General features: G+C 36.0%; 1 protein-coding gene across 1 annotated transcript in view; it reads right to left on the bottom strand.

The window, feature by feature from the left end:
• NDUFS4 (NADH:ubiquinone oxidoreductase subunit S4) overlaps nucleotides 1-17,762 on the bottom strand; it is a 54,895-nt gene that overhangs the window by 2,117 nt on the left and 35,016 nt on the right. Inside the window, exons 3-4 of the mRNA XM_024210115.3 lie at nucleotides 6,599-6,771; nucleotides 1,573-1,646 (exon numbers count right to left, since the gene is read on the bottom strand). Of these exons, the coding sequence (XP_024065883.1) occupies nucleotides 1,573-1,646; nucleotides 6,599-6,771 (247 nt within the window). The remainder of the gene's footprint in view (nucleotides 1-1,572; nucleotides 1,647-6,598; nucleotides 6,772-17,762) is intronic.

Genomic DNA, 17,762 nt, shown 5'->3' with positions numbered 1-17,762 from the left:
AAATCACACCCCTAGTTAAACTAGAGCAGCTTCTGTGTTTATACAAGGCTTTATGCCTTGATCCTGCAATCCCCTACTTGTTGCTAAAGGCTGAATCAGCACCACTGCCACTGAGGCACAAATAAGGTAAATTGGCAGGCAAAGTCCTCCACAATGAGCAGTAGTAAACGTCAGGCATCATACTCAAGTCCGCAGATTAAAAGGACAGGGGGAGAGTGGAGACTTGGCATGTCCAAGGAGATGGGTTTAAGCCTGACTTTCATGCTAACGAGATGATTAAGTATGTGTTCCCCTCTTAGGTTTTGCACCTATTAAGCTGAAAACCTGGCAGTGGAACAGAAGTGCTATCATTAAGGCAGCTCTGGGTTCTCCTGATTTCCTGCTTTGCTCATCACCTTTCATCCAGTACTTTATACATGCAGCATTGCATACCTTGCAGCCCTTGAGGGAGATGAAGGTGCTGTGAGGACTGAGTGAAAACTACTGCATTCTTTAACTTTTTCTGAAACAGTAATTTGTGTATCCCAATGGAAACAGGCAGATTTTTGGGGGGTAATTAATTCAGTTTATTTTTAATTGAACTGTGACCACTCTAAATTCAGAAATACATTGAACGGGGAAAGATTAGGCAACATTGTGGTTTAATACCCTAGTATTTCACCTCTGGAGATGCAAGTTATGACCTGTAGTGACAGGAATTAAGTGAAAATCTCTTTGAAGGGCTTCTCCTAGTTCCCTGCATGTGTGCACACATCATAAATACCACATAATTTGGCACCAGTTTGATCTGACAGGCACTCCCTACTCATGAGGTGCCTAGGACTGAAAATAGTAATCGTTTGTAGGCCAAGATGAAGTTCATTGGCAGAGCTGTGTGCGGAAGCTGGAGTAATGGAGCAAATTCCTTGTGCAGTTGCAAATTCCACTTGCAAAGGACATTGTTGGAAAAATGTCTAAAAAGTTATTTAACACACTGTACACTGCTTACTGTATATATAGTACTTCTAATGGCCTGTTAGAAGATTAAGGCCCAAATCCTTTAGAGATTTAAGCATGTGCTTATCTTAATGCATATGAGCAGTCCATTAGACTGCCAAATCAAAATTAAAAATGACTACTACTAATATACTTGCATTTCTAGTGCCTTCTAACGAACGGAAATTAATTGCCTCACATGTAACATGAACGGAGCCTCTCAATACCACAGTGAAATAAACACCTCAAAGATGGCGAGACTGAGGGAGCGGTTAAGTGACTCGCACAAGATCAGACACAGCAGAGTCAAGAATAGATCACATGCGATCAAATCCTATCTTCCAAATTAATAAGTAGGCATACACAACAACCAAAAGTTTTCAGAGCTGCTACTGACTATGAGGTAACTACATAATTAAAGAGAGATTTTTAATATGTAATTATCAAAATTAAAACTGGTACTTAAAGAATGTTAGCTTCAAAACACTATTGCTTACTTTATTAAATGTAACTTTTCTTCCCAAACGGTAAAGATTATCTAAACAAAATGGACTCAAATACAAATACTGCCATGACCTAGAATTCTCAAATACATACCATTTTTTTCAGCAAAGGCAATGGCATCTTCTTTAGTAGAGAAAGCTAGAACCATGTTGGACAAAGGATCAGCACTGTAAGATGTAAAACGTAAAATATTAATATATATTTGAAGTGTAACACTAAGCATTTTGAATAATAATGTTTGCACCTCATGGTCTAACTAATGCCACTTTATGTATACATTTTTAAAGACACCATAAAGAAAATGTATCATCCCCAAACAAACCTGAGTCCTTTTACTTTTAAGTTAGGATTTAATTTCAATATTAAAAGATTTTTTCCCATGGGAAGATTTTTCTTTGTTTTTCAAACAAACACTCTGTGTTAAACTTTTGATTTTATTTTCAGAAACTGATATTTTAAAATTGTAACTATGTAAGTTCCTAAGCATATGCCAATGACATAAGCAACCAGTGCTCTATGATAACCTTTTAATTCTAAAACTGTTTGAAAAAGAAAGATGAATTTTGAGGGATTGAAAAGGTGAAAGATGTAAATACTGAACAATGTAAAGAGACAAGGAGCCTGTCTTTACTCTATTTGCTTTGTGAATCTACATTATTGCAGAAGGGAAAGCAGGACTTCACAGCAAGTAGGCCAGGAACACTTAGAGCAGTGGTTCCCAAACTTGTTCCGCTGCTTGTGCAGGGAAAGCCCCTGGCGGGCCGGCCGGTTTGTTTACCTGCCGCGTCCGCAGGTTTGTCCGATCGCGTCTCCCAGTGGCCGCAGTTCGCTGTGGAACAAGTTTGGGAACCATTGACTTAGAGAATACCTGAGCAAACCTGGCATCTAGAACTGCCTGAAAATTGACAAAGTTATGTTTGTGATGACCTCCACATTCACAAGTGTTTCCAGAGCAGCATTTAAATGCAACAGAAGCCATCTCTACCCTAATAAAACAAAGTCCAGAAGCCCTCTGAGCTAAACGAGTAGTGTTCAGAAGCCCAAACACATAAGCTAATTGTTACTTGTAGATCAGTTGTCTTAGTCTCATTTCTGAAAGGCACAAAGTGGCAAAATGATTTTTGAAATAAGTGGGTCCAACCATAGTAAAAACTATGGGTCCACTTAGCAGCTATAAAAATTCCACCTAGAGCACTGAAGACAAAGGAGTAAAGCTATATGGTAATTTATTAACCTGCAAATTTAACAGCAATTCTAGGAAGAAATTTGGGGTAACACTACTGGAGCACAAAACCTAGTCTGCCGTCCTGCCGTTCTGAGACAGCAAGTGCTTAAGAAAGTGGGAGGTGGATCACTGAAAAAGCCAAAGGCTGAACAGCAAGAACTGCAATAGGGGTTTCCTCTTGGCTGTTCATCCTAGGAAGTCAAAAGGATGGATGAAGAGGAAAAGCAGTACAAAGGACGTGACACTCTCCAATAAAGAAGAAAGCCTCTGAATGGGGGGGGGGGGGGAAATCTAGTTCCATTGCAGAAAAGATGAAACATGTAATCTTATCCAATGGGCAAACTAATGTGCAGATGGGATCCACCAGTGATCCAACATCTTACTCCTCAAAGAGGAAAGTGAAGAGGGGGAACAGACTGTCCATCAGCCACCAAGATAAGGACGTCTCATAAAAAGGCAATGAAGAGAATTAAAAACTGGAAACTAGTCCAAGGCATGACCACTAGGTATATTAAGGGACCACGTGATGAACCTTTGATCTTCGCTATAATCTTCTGTGACAAAGAGATCCACCCTCTATTATGAAGTAGCAGTAAAATCCTGAGAGAGAGGAGTAAAATCCTGTCTGGGTTACAAAACCCTCAAGTTTGTTCAGTACCAAATACGGTGACAATTTTCCAGCAATCAGATACTATGGGGATGGAGGACATATAAAGCAGATTGCCTATTGATCTCTATGTTCACCAGGAAGTATCTCTGAAGAAGTTGTTCATCCTATATAAAGGTACAACTGTGTTCCCTCTTTCTGTAAGTTGGCTATTGCCAAAATTAGGATGCTGAAGGTCAGAGAGCAGATGTTAGAGGATAAATGAGAGGGCATGATATTGCCAACAGAGATCTCAGAAGCAAGATATTTACTAATACACATTTCTAAATGGTCTATTACTATAGTATATGAGCGCTCTTAGTTATTTGCGTACAAGAAGTCACCTCCAATGGAAACACAGCTGTCCTCTATCTCCTCCATGGCAACTATTCCAGGGCATGGCATGGCAGGTGGCCATCACCAATACATCATGGAGGACTCTGGTATGAAAAGATGGGAACCACAGATTTGATGTTCAATGAAGAATACTTGCACTGATAGCCACTTTGCAAGAGCTATGTTGAAGAAAATAAAATCTTAGCTATTTCTTGCGTTGAACAGCTAGTTGGAAATAACTATCTAGTAGCATCGCACCTTCAGTTATCAGAGTTCAATACAAAGATTAATAGGTATAAACTAATTTATAAAACCTTTGACCCAGTTGTGTTTACAATCAATCCAATGTTCAAGACAAAAACATTGGGTAAATTTCCTTTGGTCTACTTACAGCTTATGTACACAGAACAGCTACTCATAGAATCATAGAATATCAGGGTTGGAAGGGACCTCAGGAGGTCATCTAGTCCAACCCCCTGCTCAAAGCAGGACCAATCCCCAGACAGATTTTTGCCCCAAATCCCTAAATGGCCCCCTCAAGGATTGAACTCACAACCCTGGGTTTAGCAGGCCAATGCTCAAACCACTGAGCTATCCCACCTGAATAACTATTTCTAAATAATTCCATGTGGGCACACTTATTCCAAAATAAAATTGTCTTTTTTAAAATTAGCTCAATCTTTGGCACTGGATTAAGGTAAACCAGAAAAAGGCGCACTGATTCCAGAATAAGAGTGTCCACACCTGGAGTTATTCAGACAGTTATTCTGGAATCGCTATTCCACTTTAAATTCACACCCCACCTTATTCTGGAATAATTATCATGTATAGACAAGCCCTTGGTAACAACATTAATTCTTCTGGAGGATTATTTTGTAAATGTAAAAGTTGCCTTTTTCGCTGAAAATCAGGCAAAATTTCACCCAGGAAAAGAAATTGAAAAAAGCTGAAAAGTACGGGATTAGGCTAGAAGTTCAAACTCAACCTTAACTAAAGCAGGGGTTACTGGATACTGCTACAGTATCATTAGATGTTTACAAATATAGATAGAAATAAAGAACATATTTTAACTGTTAGGTACTTGGTTGGGTGGGAGTGGGGGGGGGAGGGGAGAGATAGTAAAGGGGTGGACAGAGAGGGGAAAATGGTGATCCACAGCCTCTCTCTTCTGAGCTACTTGTTTAAAAACATTTTGGTTATGATTTACCATTTGATGACAAAAAGAACGAGGAGTACTTGTGGCACCTTAGAGACTAACAAATTTATTTGGGCATATACACAGAGAATATGAAAATATATTTATCTTCCTACTGTATTTTCCACTGCATGCATCCGAAGAAGTGGGTTGTAGCCCACGAAAGCTTATGCCTAAATAAATTTGTTAGTCTCTAAGGTGCCACAAGTACTCCTGTTCTTTTTGCTGATACAGACTAACACGACTACCACTCTGAAACATTTGATGACAGTTCAGTGGTTATGTACAGTATAGAAATCAGCCTAATCATATTTTATTACATTATTATTAGAGCATGACGCCCTTAAAAAAACTGGTTTAAGACTATTAGAGACCAACAGGTGAAAAACATGGAGTCTGAGGGGAGCTGTTTAAGATGGCAAATCATTAATAGACTACATTCATAGGCTTAACATTTCAAAATCATTTGTATTAAAATATGCTGGTTAGTAATCATTCTCTCCTTCTCCTACCAGCTAAGAGCTCACTTCTGAATTCAATATTTTTCCTGCTACACTGGGCATCAGGGAGCTGATATAGGTGCTGGTCGTATCAACTACTGTACAGGAAACGGAACATAGCAAAACAGACCTGAGCTCAGGGTTAATTTTCAAATAAAAATACATTTTAAAATAGACTATTTTAAAAATTACGCATATATTTTGTGATTGGATTTAGAATATTAAAGAGCTAAAACAATAAACAATCTATACTATTTCAACTTTAAGGTGTGTTTTTTTTAAACACATAGGACAAAGATAATTAAGGGTTTGGTTTCAGTCGCTTTGGTACTAAACTCTAATGTAATATAAAATAATTGCTAGGGGAAACTTTAATGTGGACTGTGCTCTTTCCAATGTTTCAAAAAAATTCTGGAACGGGTGAGATATTGAAACAAGTTTTGCTGACAATGTGTAAGTGCTAACTTTTCAGAATAGGTCTGTAGCAAATGATATTTCAGTGGCAATTTACAGTGATGTTAGGAAAAGTGTGTCAAATTCTGATAATTTATGAAATTTGATACCACTGATTAAAGTGTCTATGAAATGCTATAAAAATTCTGCAGGATCAAAATGGGGACAAGACTGTTTAGTAGCTGATACTCTACAGTTATGACTGCTGCAATTTTTATTTCATCAAGTCAACAAAACATCTTAAAGCATACCAAACCAAGCAATATACCATAATTTTGAAAAGTGGGTAAAGTGATGTAAATACTTATGAAGAAATATGTTTAAAGACTGTTCATGAACTAGATACATTTATCTGAAGTTTTGGCTAATTAAAAATGGACAATTCAGAGGGGTTTAGGACTAGATGTAATTAATGACCGTCAACTACAGTGAGGCTTACAACTCGCTACTATATTGCATATGCAAACATAATCCTTGATTTTGGGGCCATACACTTAAATTAGGTGGAGAAGGAAATTGAAGTTTTTTTCCAGCCTCTTCTAGCCTGGAGCAATGCAATCTAAATTTGTTTCTAAACCTATTTATGCTAACAGAGAGAGCAGCACGTGTACTGTTATGTTTAAAATTTCATCATGATCACCGTGACCCATCAACCATTTATTATAATTATGGTTAAATACACATGGATTTACATATACAAAGGGCATTTCAAAATAAAATCTGCGCAGATATGAGAGGAGAAATCATTTAAAAATCAGACTCACGTAGATGCCCAGCCCATTAAAGGATTTTCCCAGCGCTCTCTGGTATCAAATTCTAGCTTCCATTTCTTCGTGTTGTTGACACCGGCCTGCATGGCATTACGCGCTGGGACAAAAATCTGAACTTTTCTGGTTTTTATGTGCTCCTCTGGAACGCCAGTTAAAGGACTGATATCCTACAGAAAGAGAAAAAAATGCAACTTGTTTAAAACTACTATATTAAAGAAGCTAATATAAGTATCAATGTTCACTACCTCCCACACATTTTTTTCTTTATTTTAAAAGGAATGTTCCTTTAACCTTTTATAATAAAAAAAACCCATGAAGGTATACCCTGTAAATTCATCTTTCCTCAAACAGCAGGCTCAGTTTGATGAGTTTCTGATATTATGACTCATTTTACTTAAAGATATATTCTGTTTGACATTTTTGATTGGGAAATTTCTCATTAAGGCTCATGCAGTGTTTGTTGTATTGATGTTTTGGGATTATATTTTTTGTTTATAAAGGGAAGAAGTCTACAGGAACTTTATAATTTAAAAAGCAAAACCGTTTACAAGTTTTAGTGGAAGAGGTTAGTAGGAGAATGCTGTAGCTAATTAAGCTATTGTCTTGTAACCAGATTTAACTGTACTCAACAGTAAAGAACTAGATAAAGACCATGAAGACACACAAAAGTTTTAATAGGTAACAAAAATAAAATAGACAAAAACATAATAATCAAAGAATCAATCTATTCATGAGAGAGACACTGGTGAGAGTAATTTTTCTGGATATAACTGAAATGAACACACTTTAAAAACTAAACAGCAATTAAATATAACTAGCATGTCAATTCATCCTAGCACCGTGACACCTGCTGAACAGAGTAAAGTGGATCATCAAATTCTTCATCCAAAGCTGCTGAAAGAAGCCAGCTAACAACTCATGACTTCAGATACTTTTAAGTTTAATGCCAATGGGAGCTTCTTGGACTCTGTCTCCTTGTCTCTCTCCAGGAACAAATGCTCATCTGGTGAAGGTCCAGAAATGTGCAGCTGAACTTCGGGCATATTGAACTAATCTTGCCAGTGGTGACAGGACTTGAATTGAGGAGGCAAACAAGTCATTTTGGGTTTAAGTCTTCAGCTACCAACTTCATAGGATTCTGTTCTGTGGCAAACTTAAAAGCTTTTGATGCTGTCACCAGATCCTCCCTAGAAATGAGGAATTTCATTTTTTGTTTCACTTCACAAAATAAACTTGGAAAGATCAGTCTGTCTGAACTAAATCAGGGAGTGAGAGTGAAATGTTTGTCCTGCATTTATAACTAAAACAGAACGAAAGAAAAACACAGGAAGTTTCCAACTTGTAAAATTTGAGCTCAGACTATACCTAAAGCAAACTGTCAAAATATTTTAACAACTTAATCATGAGTGCTTTCCTTAAGCCCAAGTAATGTTTATTTTGAATACCAGTCTAGCCATGATATTAAAAAACCACCACTAACAATTACTCAAATGTTGCAACACGTACACAAAACATACTCTAACAGACTGGCATTTCTAATTCTGCTAAAATCTGAAACTACAATTTAAAAAAGAAATACTTTGAAGTTTTTATTTGAGTTGGCAACAAATTTTGTGCTTAACCAACCCAATACTTTTTCATCTGCAGTAAAAATTAGGTGCGGCTTTACTGTTATGGCTTGTCTGTTTATAGAAACGAAGTAGTAAACCATACTTTATTAATATATATATATATATATATATTACATTACACACACAAATATACGTGGGGGCAAGTATGTGTGAGCGACAGAAACTGAACACTGTAGTTGATGAAATAATATTGATCCTACTATGTGCAAAGATAGTTTCAAAAATTGTACAATGAAAAGCATTTTTAATTTCATTAATATTGCCATTTTTGCAATTGTGATTTATTTTGACACTCACAAATTGGATGTAACTAATTTTTTCATCTACAGTGATTCAGAGAGATGTCTGGATTTTGATGCTGGTTAAACAGTTCTTGTATCTACCATATCTATGGCTTATCAAGTTTTCAAGTGCTTTTGGATCCTTCGGATAAAAAGGTGTTATATTAAATGAGATTACAATAAACTTAAGGACACTTTTAAAATTCTCTCTTTTGGTGGTAGTAAACTCCCCCGGAGCCCTAAACTCCGCACCAAAAAGAACACAGAAGTATTGCATATAATGTAATAATTTTAATACTGGTGTATGTTGAATATGATTTTAAAATTGCACTATGCTGCCCTCAGAACACAGTGATTACTGTATTTGTAAATTTCTTGTAATAAATGTCCAGTCTAGTTTATGTGAAAGAAAAAAATAACAGTTTTGGGGCACTTGATTGGCTTCAAATAATAAAATTAACTTTTCTAGCAGCATGCGATTCATCCTATGAAGAGCTTTTCAAAGTGCAAATAAAAACTGCCTGTTTTAAGACATTAAAATAGCTATATGATGTTGCTAGCTCTCCATACTTTTGATTCATTATAGCTAAAGTTTCCATGCCTTCTGGGAATCTAGCAATTGTTTATTGATATCTTCCCCAGTTTAAAGTTGGCAATTGAACAGACAGTTGTTAGGACAATGAGTTTCTGGATTTTGAAGCCCAAGTCGTCTTGACATAGAATCACTGTTTTTGCTTGCAGTAGACATGTAAGGTACTGTAGCATAGCTGAGCTGTTGCCAAAGATATGGAATAAAAAGGCTTGGCATCTATCACATACTTGACACCTAAAGAGCACAGAAGCTCTAAAATTCCTATTCCCCGTAGGCGCACTCTTAGTCTAGACAAACTGATTTCTCACACTTTTAAAATGCATTACAACACTCTATTGTGATCATTTCATCCACACAGTTCCAGCTAGTGACAGAAGAACCTGTCCTTTAAGCGACATTTCAATGGGCTAAAGCTCCCGCTCCAAGATTCCATTAAAACAATATAATACTTGAAAAGAACTATGCTGCACTAAGTTGAACTTTCTCTGTGTCTTCAGTGCTTTGTTCTGAGTTCAAGTTCTCATTGAAATTACCTGTGAACAAACTCTCCAAAACAAAGATGTTTTTGACAGCTATTTTCAATTTGCTCTCATTCTTTTTAATATTGTGCTTCTTACAAATTTTTGCTTTTGTATTAGTATACTTAGTGTTAGGGTTTTTTAAACAAAAAAATGATAAAGGTATCAAATATTAAAAGTAGAAAAAAACCTGAGAAATTTGAGATTAAAGAGATGAACTGTTCAATGCTTAAAATTAAGTAGGCTGGCAAAACTGGATCAGATTTTAGTTGATGTTATTTATCCTACCATACAAAAAACAAATTAGGACTTGTACTGCATGATGAATATACAATATTTTCTTTAATTTTTTTTTTTTTTAAAGAAAATAACTTTAAAAAAGGTTTATCATTTTGATAGCATGTTGCAACAGATCATAAAACTTTGGTAATGTCTATTTTTAGCCCCCCTCAAAAATTCTTAATGTCTATCAAATCAAAGAGACGTTTCTTTTTAATTTATGCTATTTAGAAAGATTTGTAGTATTGAAAATGCAGGCTGTTGAACACTTGTATCATTTCCTACTGATGAGCTACAGAATCCTAAGAGGAAAAAAACTGGTTCACAGACTTAAGGTCAATGAAAGTAGAATTCATCATGAAGGTGACCTAATTCATTTCTGAGGGAGCTGTTAAAGTACCCCACTATTATGGCAAACTCCAAAGGTGACAATCTTGAAAAAAAAAAAAAAAAAGAAACTAATAAGGCAAGGGAGGAGAGCAAAACATTTTTTTACATACTATTAATATTTATGAAAGTTACAATTTTTGCTCATATGAATCAGGTGTGCACAAGTTTCATCTCTCCACTATGAAAACTCTCATACACACATGAAAAAATTGTGTGAAATGCTGCTATCAAATATCTACTGTTTAACTTTCCCCCCTTTTTTTAAAATAAAGGAAGCAGGGAACAAGCAATGGGAAGTTGATGTCAAAATGCAGAAAAACCTCCCAGTAAGCTTCCAGCAGCCACCCAGGATTTAGAGTCTTGCTAGCCGCTCTCTTTTCAATACCAGAATTTCACACATTTCAATGACCATTATGACTTCAAAGAATCAAATTTTCATCATTGTCCGTCATCTGCCAGTTGATTTGTATAAAGGAGTTCTTCTGCATGCACTCCAGACAAAAGGCTCCTTACTTTCGTGGCTATAGATCAAGTTTAAAAGTTCTGTTTGTGACAGTTGTCTGTGGTAAATTAGGGTAATACTGAAGGAGTGCAGCTGCTCTGCAGGACCCTCCTTTTTGGCATCATTTCACTTAAATAAAAACTGAATAATTAGCTTCTGCCTGTATTAAACCACAGAAATGCCACTGGCCTTAGTAATTACTTCCGGTTGCTCCACCTACTTAACCTCCACAGTTTACACTTGTTATAAAACAGGAATAAATAGACATTTTCTGCACTTTACAGGAGTTTAAGAGAGTTTGTTCTTCCCCCAACCCTCATATGTTTTGACAGGTCAGTAATAAATTGCATCAGGTTTTGCTATAAAATCATAGTTTCCTTTTAAACTTAGAAAATGTATTGCAATCAAAATATAGTTATGACTTAACACACAAAAACAGGCCATTGGGCAATTTTAATCACATATATTATGTAGCTGCTGTAAATAAGAGTTTTTATTCACTGTGCTTAAATTGTTTGGGTTGTAATAAAGGTGAGGAGAACATGTACATTTCTGGAATTCATTATGGTCCTTTTGAAACACATGTAAGAAAATAAATCAATGTGAAGCACAAGTAGAAAGATGGAGTAGAATAAGCTGAATATGGGCAGAAAACATTTATCTAATAGATATAAACATGGGGGGAGGGGGGAGGATATTTGCCCTTTGGAAATTCCATATTGCATGGAACACAACATTCTCTTTAAGGCATAGAGAATATTCTTGCATTACTATAATAATTCTGTGGACAACATGTGTAACCCACAATGTGTTCCTCCACCTAAATATTCATAGCAGGATGACTTTACTATTCTATTTTAAAGGAAAAATACAGTACAATAGCAGAAAAATTAAAGTCTATATGTTCACTAGTCTCTTAATTCATGTTTACATTAAAAACATTTTTTTTTTTTTTGCTAAAAGTGAAAAATATTCAGGTAAAGAAAGAAGGGCGATGAATCTACAAAAGACACTCTGGAGAACACGTCTGAGAGATGTGGGAGTTTTCAGTTGGGTTCTAATCTGTTTTTGATAGACGTTCCTCTTGTAATATCTTTTATTTCACTAAGTGCATGTCTACACTGAAATTAGACACCTGTGGCTGGCCCATGCCAGCAGACTCGGGCTCATGGAGCTTGGGCTAAGGGGCTGTTTAATTGAGGTATCGACATTTGGTCTCTGACTGCAGTCTGGGCTCTGGGACCCTCCCACATTGTAGGGTCTTACAGCCTGGGATCCAATCCGAGGCCAAATGTCTACACTGCAATTAAACATCCTCTTAGCCTGAGCCCCAGCCATAGGTTTTTAATTGCAGTGTAGATGTACCCTAACAGAGCATATGCCAAAGGAGCAGTCATCATCCAGAAGAGGTCTCTGAGCAGAGTTATATGGTCTGAGTGAAGCTTGCAGACACCCACTCCTTTTGAGCAGCCTTTCCCCCTCCTGTTTCAATGCATATGCCAATCTAACAGTTCCTCTGTTTTCTGTCCCACCAGAAAAAAAAAAAGCCTGGCATGCAAAGTCACTCCAAAACTAGAGTATAACATGCCTTTCCCTGGACCATTTGGTCAATATCACTTGTGGTTGTTTTGTCCTGAGAGAAAGCAATAAAATGGCAAACAGTGGCATGTTTGATTACCATTTTAAAAACATTCCACTAATCCATTAACATATTTGACTGCAGATCCACATTAATTCCATACATTAATTCTCACCTCAAGTGGGAAACATGAAGGGAAGAGAAGGATGTAAAATGGTGTCCCCTCAAAATTCATGCTTTAATCTGAACACAGGAAACTACCTTATTTATACACTGCACTATATTCATACAAAAATGTACATATTAAAAGCTCGTTTTCTGTGACAGTCACAAAAATGATATTTACATAAGTGTCTCTCTTTTTTAAAGTTTTGTTTAAAGACAGTACTAAAAATAAAAATAAATAGAAATATTTTGCTTCCCTCAGTGTCCTGATAAATTTCATAGTGAAGTATCAAAATATATTCAACAAAACAGCATCAGACAAGGCAAGCACTAAAAAGTATAAGGGGTTCAGTCTGTTGCTGGGTAGAATAATTGTGTCTTAGAAATTAAAAATAAAGTATCTGGAAATGTAAGTAGTAAGTTCCACATACTTCCACATGAGGTATAAAGAGATCTCACGCTCAAATATATTGTTGCCGGGAATCACAAAGCAGCAAGAATAAAGCAAAGGAAATGAAATCTTTATTTTGAAATAAAATCATTTTTAATTTCTATAATTCTGCTTTCCAGTTTTGTTAAAACTGGCCTCATAAGTTCAGTGACATTAAAAAGAAAAATTGCATCAGCCTGATTTGACTAATGCCTGGAAGAAGTTATGAATGCTTCTACTTGAATGGAAAGAAGAGAATCACTGAAAACTGTATGGAAAAAATAGAAAACTAGGCCTGTATTCTGTAAGAGAGAGAGCCCAAACTTGCTCCCACTGAAGTCAATTGGAGTTTTCCCATTGGGACTTCAGTGTGAGTAGAATTTATTCTCTAGTTTAGAATAATGCAACAGCATGTTTAATGGTGGTGGGGAAATCACAGCAGAACACCTTACAACACATCTTGTAAACTGTATTAGTTTCAAAGCATAATATTAAGAATAGACAGAATATTCTTTCTAGAAGTGTCATCTATAGAAGATTTATTTATTCTGCCAGAAGACACACCAAAATGTTTGTTACTAGTTGTAGAATACAAATTTAGTGATATGCATTTTTCTGTACTGTAAAAGGTTTAGATTGTACATATACACTATGCAGTATATATATAGATAAAAACAAACATATCACAATGAAATACAAAAAAAGTGTAGTGGTTAAGAATTACAACAATAGCCAAGTTTCTGGATTATGACTTTCCAAATAAATGGAAATAGGGATATTGTTTAACATTACTTGGGCTTACACAAAGAAAGATAACCATTACATAGCTGAAGTGATTTGACATTGCTTCCTTTTGACATTTGCAATTGTTGGCAGTATGCCATTGCTATCTTGCTACCACCAGTATTTGTAACAAAAGACATTATTTCTCAGTATCAAAACTGAAAGGTACGGGATGGAAGAGAGCTTAAATTTACTTAATTGCCATCAATACTTCCTGTAGCACCTAGTTATACCCTGTTGGTTTGCCATCTAAGCAATGACCCAGCCCAATTTGCTTACTCCATAAGATCTAGCAGAAGTACAGCACAAATAATCAAAAGAGCAAGAGACCAGGAAGGAGCAGTCATACACATCATTGCTCTGTTTCTCTTGACTGAATCTTCAACTCTGCATACACTACAGATTAACAAAATTATAAGAATTGAGGCTGAGAGTTTTAGACAAAACATTCATCTTGCACTTCTGATTGTTTGTGCTGCACGTCTATTAGATCTCATGGACTAAACAGATTGGGCTGGACCAGTACTTAGGTAGGAAAGCAAAAAGGTACAAACAGGTTCTACAGGAAGTGGTTATGGCAACTCAGTAAGTGAGAGTCTTGCCTAAGTGACAGTACTAACCAGTAACCCACCATAACAGTAGCAGACACTAGCTTAAAATGCCATTTTTCAGATGAGATGCAAAACTGAGGTCTCGACCACTTATTTCCATTAAAGGTCCAGCAGCACTTTGTGTAATAGGATTGTTGGCTCATATAATGGCCACTGGAAGTTTACAGGTGTCACACACACACACTTTTTTTTTTTTTTTTTAAAAGGACATACTATCTCCCTCTCATGAGACTAGAATAGCAGTCATAAAAACTCCTGAAAAACAAATTACTAAAGATGTCATGCCTATATTAACATATCAAGTCACTACTTCATAGGAAATAAATCAGAAGCAAGACAAATTGAGCAGGTTTTGCTTTACTTTGTTTCTCTTTGGACAATAGTGAGCCCTACGGCATTTCCTTTTCCGCATCCATTCCCAGGCATCCACCGGTATAAATTGCTCCAAATATGGACCAGATGACCTTAAATGGTCTTTTCTAAATACTGATTCTAAGAAATCATACTGCACCATGTTAAAGTAGTTCCATTTTATATAGATTAAACCTATAAAAATCAGAGAATTTTAATGCTAATTTATGTCAGATGATATAGTGTGGAGTATGGTCAAAGGAATATTCTCTACATCTTGAAGTCTTTAAACCATGATTTGAGGACTTCAGTGGCTCAGACACAGGTTTGATACAGGAGTGGGTGGGTGAGATTCTGTAGCCTGCATTGTGCAGGAGGTCAGACTAGATGATCATAATGGTCCCTTCTGACCTTAAAGTCTATTAAAGTCTATTATATTTCTACAATAATGAAATGCTTTTAAAATCACCACTTTGATTCATGCAATTGTGGAACAACTAGGTGTAAAGTCGTAACTCAAAGGTTTGGAATTTAATTCAATAAGCTATCCAGGTCCTTGCACAAGTCTTATTTAAACAAAAAGTAGTGCATTGAGTGAGTGCACAGGAGCTAGCGGGAACAAAAGTGAAAATGGATATTTTTAACATTAAGGACCAATATTGTCAATAGCAGCAAATACTACTGTTTTACTTCAATTAAGTATAATTCCCAGAAGACCTTACTCCCATGTAAACCAAGACCCTTCTTTATTGGCACATGTGCTCTTCATTCTTTGCTTCTCTCACGATAAAGAAAGCAATTCCTACTGCTGTAGTAAGTCCTTGCTACATGTAAAACAGTCTTAAAATTTGGGAGAGAACAGTGAATGGAAGTAAATCCTAAATCAAATATTACAAATTGCAGTAGTGTTGAATGGGGCATTTTGTACTTCTGTTTAAGAGGTATTATTAAATTTTAGGAATTATAAGAAACCCCCCAGAAAGTTAAAAATTGTCCCCAACTGTAATTTGAGATGTAATTCTTCCATGCAGTAATATGCATAGCTTTTAAATGTTGAAAGCTAGTGCCAAGCGGTGTGCATAATTTCCATATACAACAGGTAGTGAAGAAAAAAAAAAATGGACAGTTACCCTAGTTAAAAGAGTACAAAATAGAGAACGGTTATACAGTGTTAGTATACTGCAGTTCTATGCATCAGGGATGTTGCAGCTATTAACAGTTTAAACTTTCACTGTATTTTGTTAATTAGTGCATAGGACTTTTAAGCTTTTAACATGTTTTAGAAGGTTCTATTCTCTGACTGTGTCGTGTTAGTCATTTCTCTCCATACAAATAAACAAAGCTTCAATGTTTAACCATCACTGATGAAAGCTATAGTTGAATACTATCTTGCAAAATAAAACAAACTTATTGTATGTACAGTATGATTGTTTAATTTAGATTAGTCAATTCGAAACTTTTTGCAATTTCTTTAAAACTTGTGCACTAATATAGCCTATTGATTATTCCTTGTTTGCCTTATGGTCAAGCTACGGTTTAGTTAGAGTTGTGTTTTTCAGAGTTTATCCTTCTCAAGTTGCTGACAGCCATAAATCCGGTTTCCATGCAATTTCTGTGATGCAACAGAGAAAAATCTAGGTCTAAGAAGTTAGACATGTCATATATAGGATCTTTGCCTTTAATTTTCTATTGCTATGTAAAGAACAATGAAAACAGAAGAATATGTTTTAAGCCAATTGTATATTCATAATTCATTTATAAACATGAAAAGTTCAGTTTGGGAAAAACATGATTATGGTAAAAATACATTTCTGTTTTAGTACTGCAATATTCAGCTACTAGCTTATAAGAAAGACAGAATTAATGGATTTGAAGGTGAATTTGAGTCAGACACAGACATGATTGCATTAACAACTTTTTGGTCATTTACAAGTGAAATATTTTAATGTTACAATGTATACAAGTAATGTAAAGTGAAGATTCCTTACTTCCATAGATAATCTAAAGAAGTTTTTGCCTATAGGATTTATTACCTCTAGACTGCTACATTTTAAAATATTTCAAATTATACACAAAACTATTCCATACTGCAAAAATCACTTACATATGCATACACACTTATGTGAATAAAAGATTATTTATTAAACTGTTTGCAAAGAAAAGTGAACAGTTCCTCATATGCAAGAACAGTAATATCATACACATCTTTACAGGAGATACTTGGAAGTTTTTATGATTAGTGGCACATTTTAATCCCCTTTAAGAGAGACAGAAACCACATTCAACATGTTTTGTCAGCCCTTAGTGGAGATCACTTGTAGCATACCCTCTCTCACTTGTTTACCCAACGATCACAGAAAAGGGTAACAATTCTTTCCAGCTTCAGTAAAGATTGTTTTCTCATGAAAAAGGTAGACACTTGGCCACATGCTCTGTTCTACTTTATAGAGTGAAAAAAAAAAAAGGGACTAACCATACAAAAGGGGAGGAGCAATTTCTCTGAAGCATGTTCTTACCAAGATAGACACTGCGTAAGCCACACAGCGAGACCTTGTGAGATGAAAAACTGATATTCTCTGCCACACCCATCCAGCCTCATTATACCCTTTTGTGGGAAACCAGCCCTGAGACGGTGGTTCAAAAGTAACTAAAAGATGCCAAAAATACTGGTGCAACTATAGCCATTCTGCCATTGACTTTGGAGGTGGAGATAGGTGGCAGAACTAGTGCAGAAGCACAGAGCCATTATACAGGGAGACAGGGATTTACATAGGTTTCAGGCCCTTAAATCTCTGTTCCTGAGGGGTAAATCATGCTCCTCCCATGCAAGCCCAACAGAATGATTCAAAGGAAACATTATAAGCGGAAACAGTTTCTTGTTCCTTATGCAAGATTTTCCTGTATAGGAAGCAGTTTGGCCTGGAGCTGTTCTTTTACCACACACCTCATATTTATGACACAAATATTGAATGGAAATGATACTTAAGGGTAAATTAGGGCAACATGGACAGGGCCTTTACTTAAAGCAATTCTGAAAAGGGATTGG

This window comes from Terrapene carolina, unplaced genomic scaffold, assembly GCF_002925995.2.
Source record: "Terrapene carolina triunguis isolate 2854851 unplaced genomic scaffold, T_m_triunguis-2.0 Scaffold69, whole genome shotgun sequence".
Classification (NCBI taxonomy): Eukaryota; Metazoa; Chordata; order Testudines; family Emydidae; genus Terrapene; species Terrapene triunguis.
Note: the sequence above shows the minus strand (reverse complement) of the source record. Positions and strands in the feature narration are given on the sequence as shown.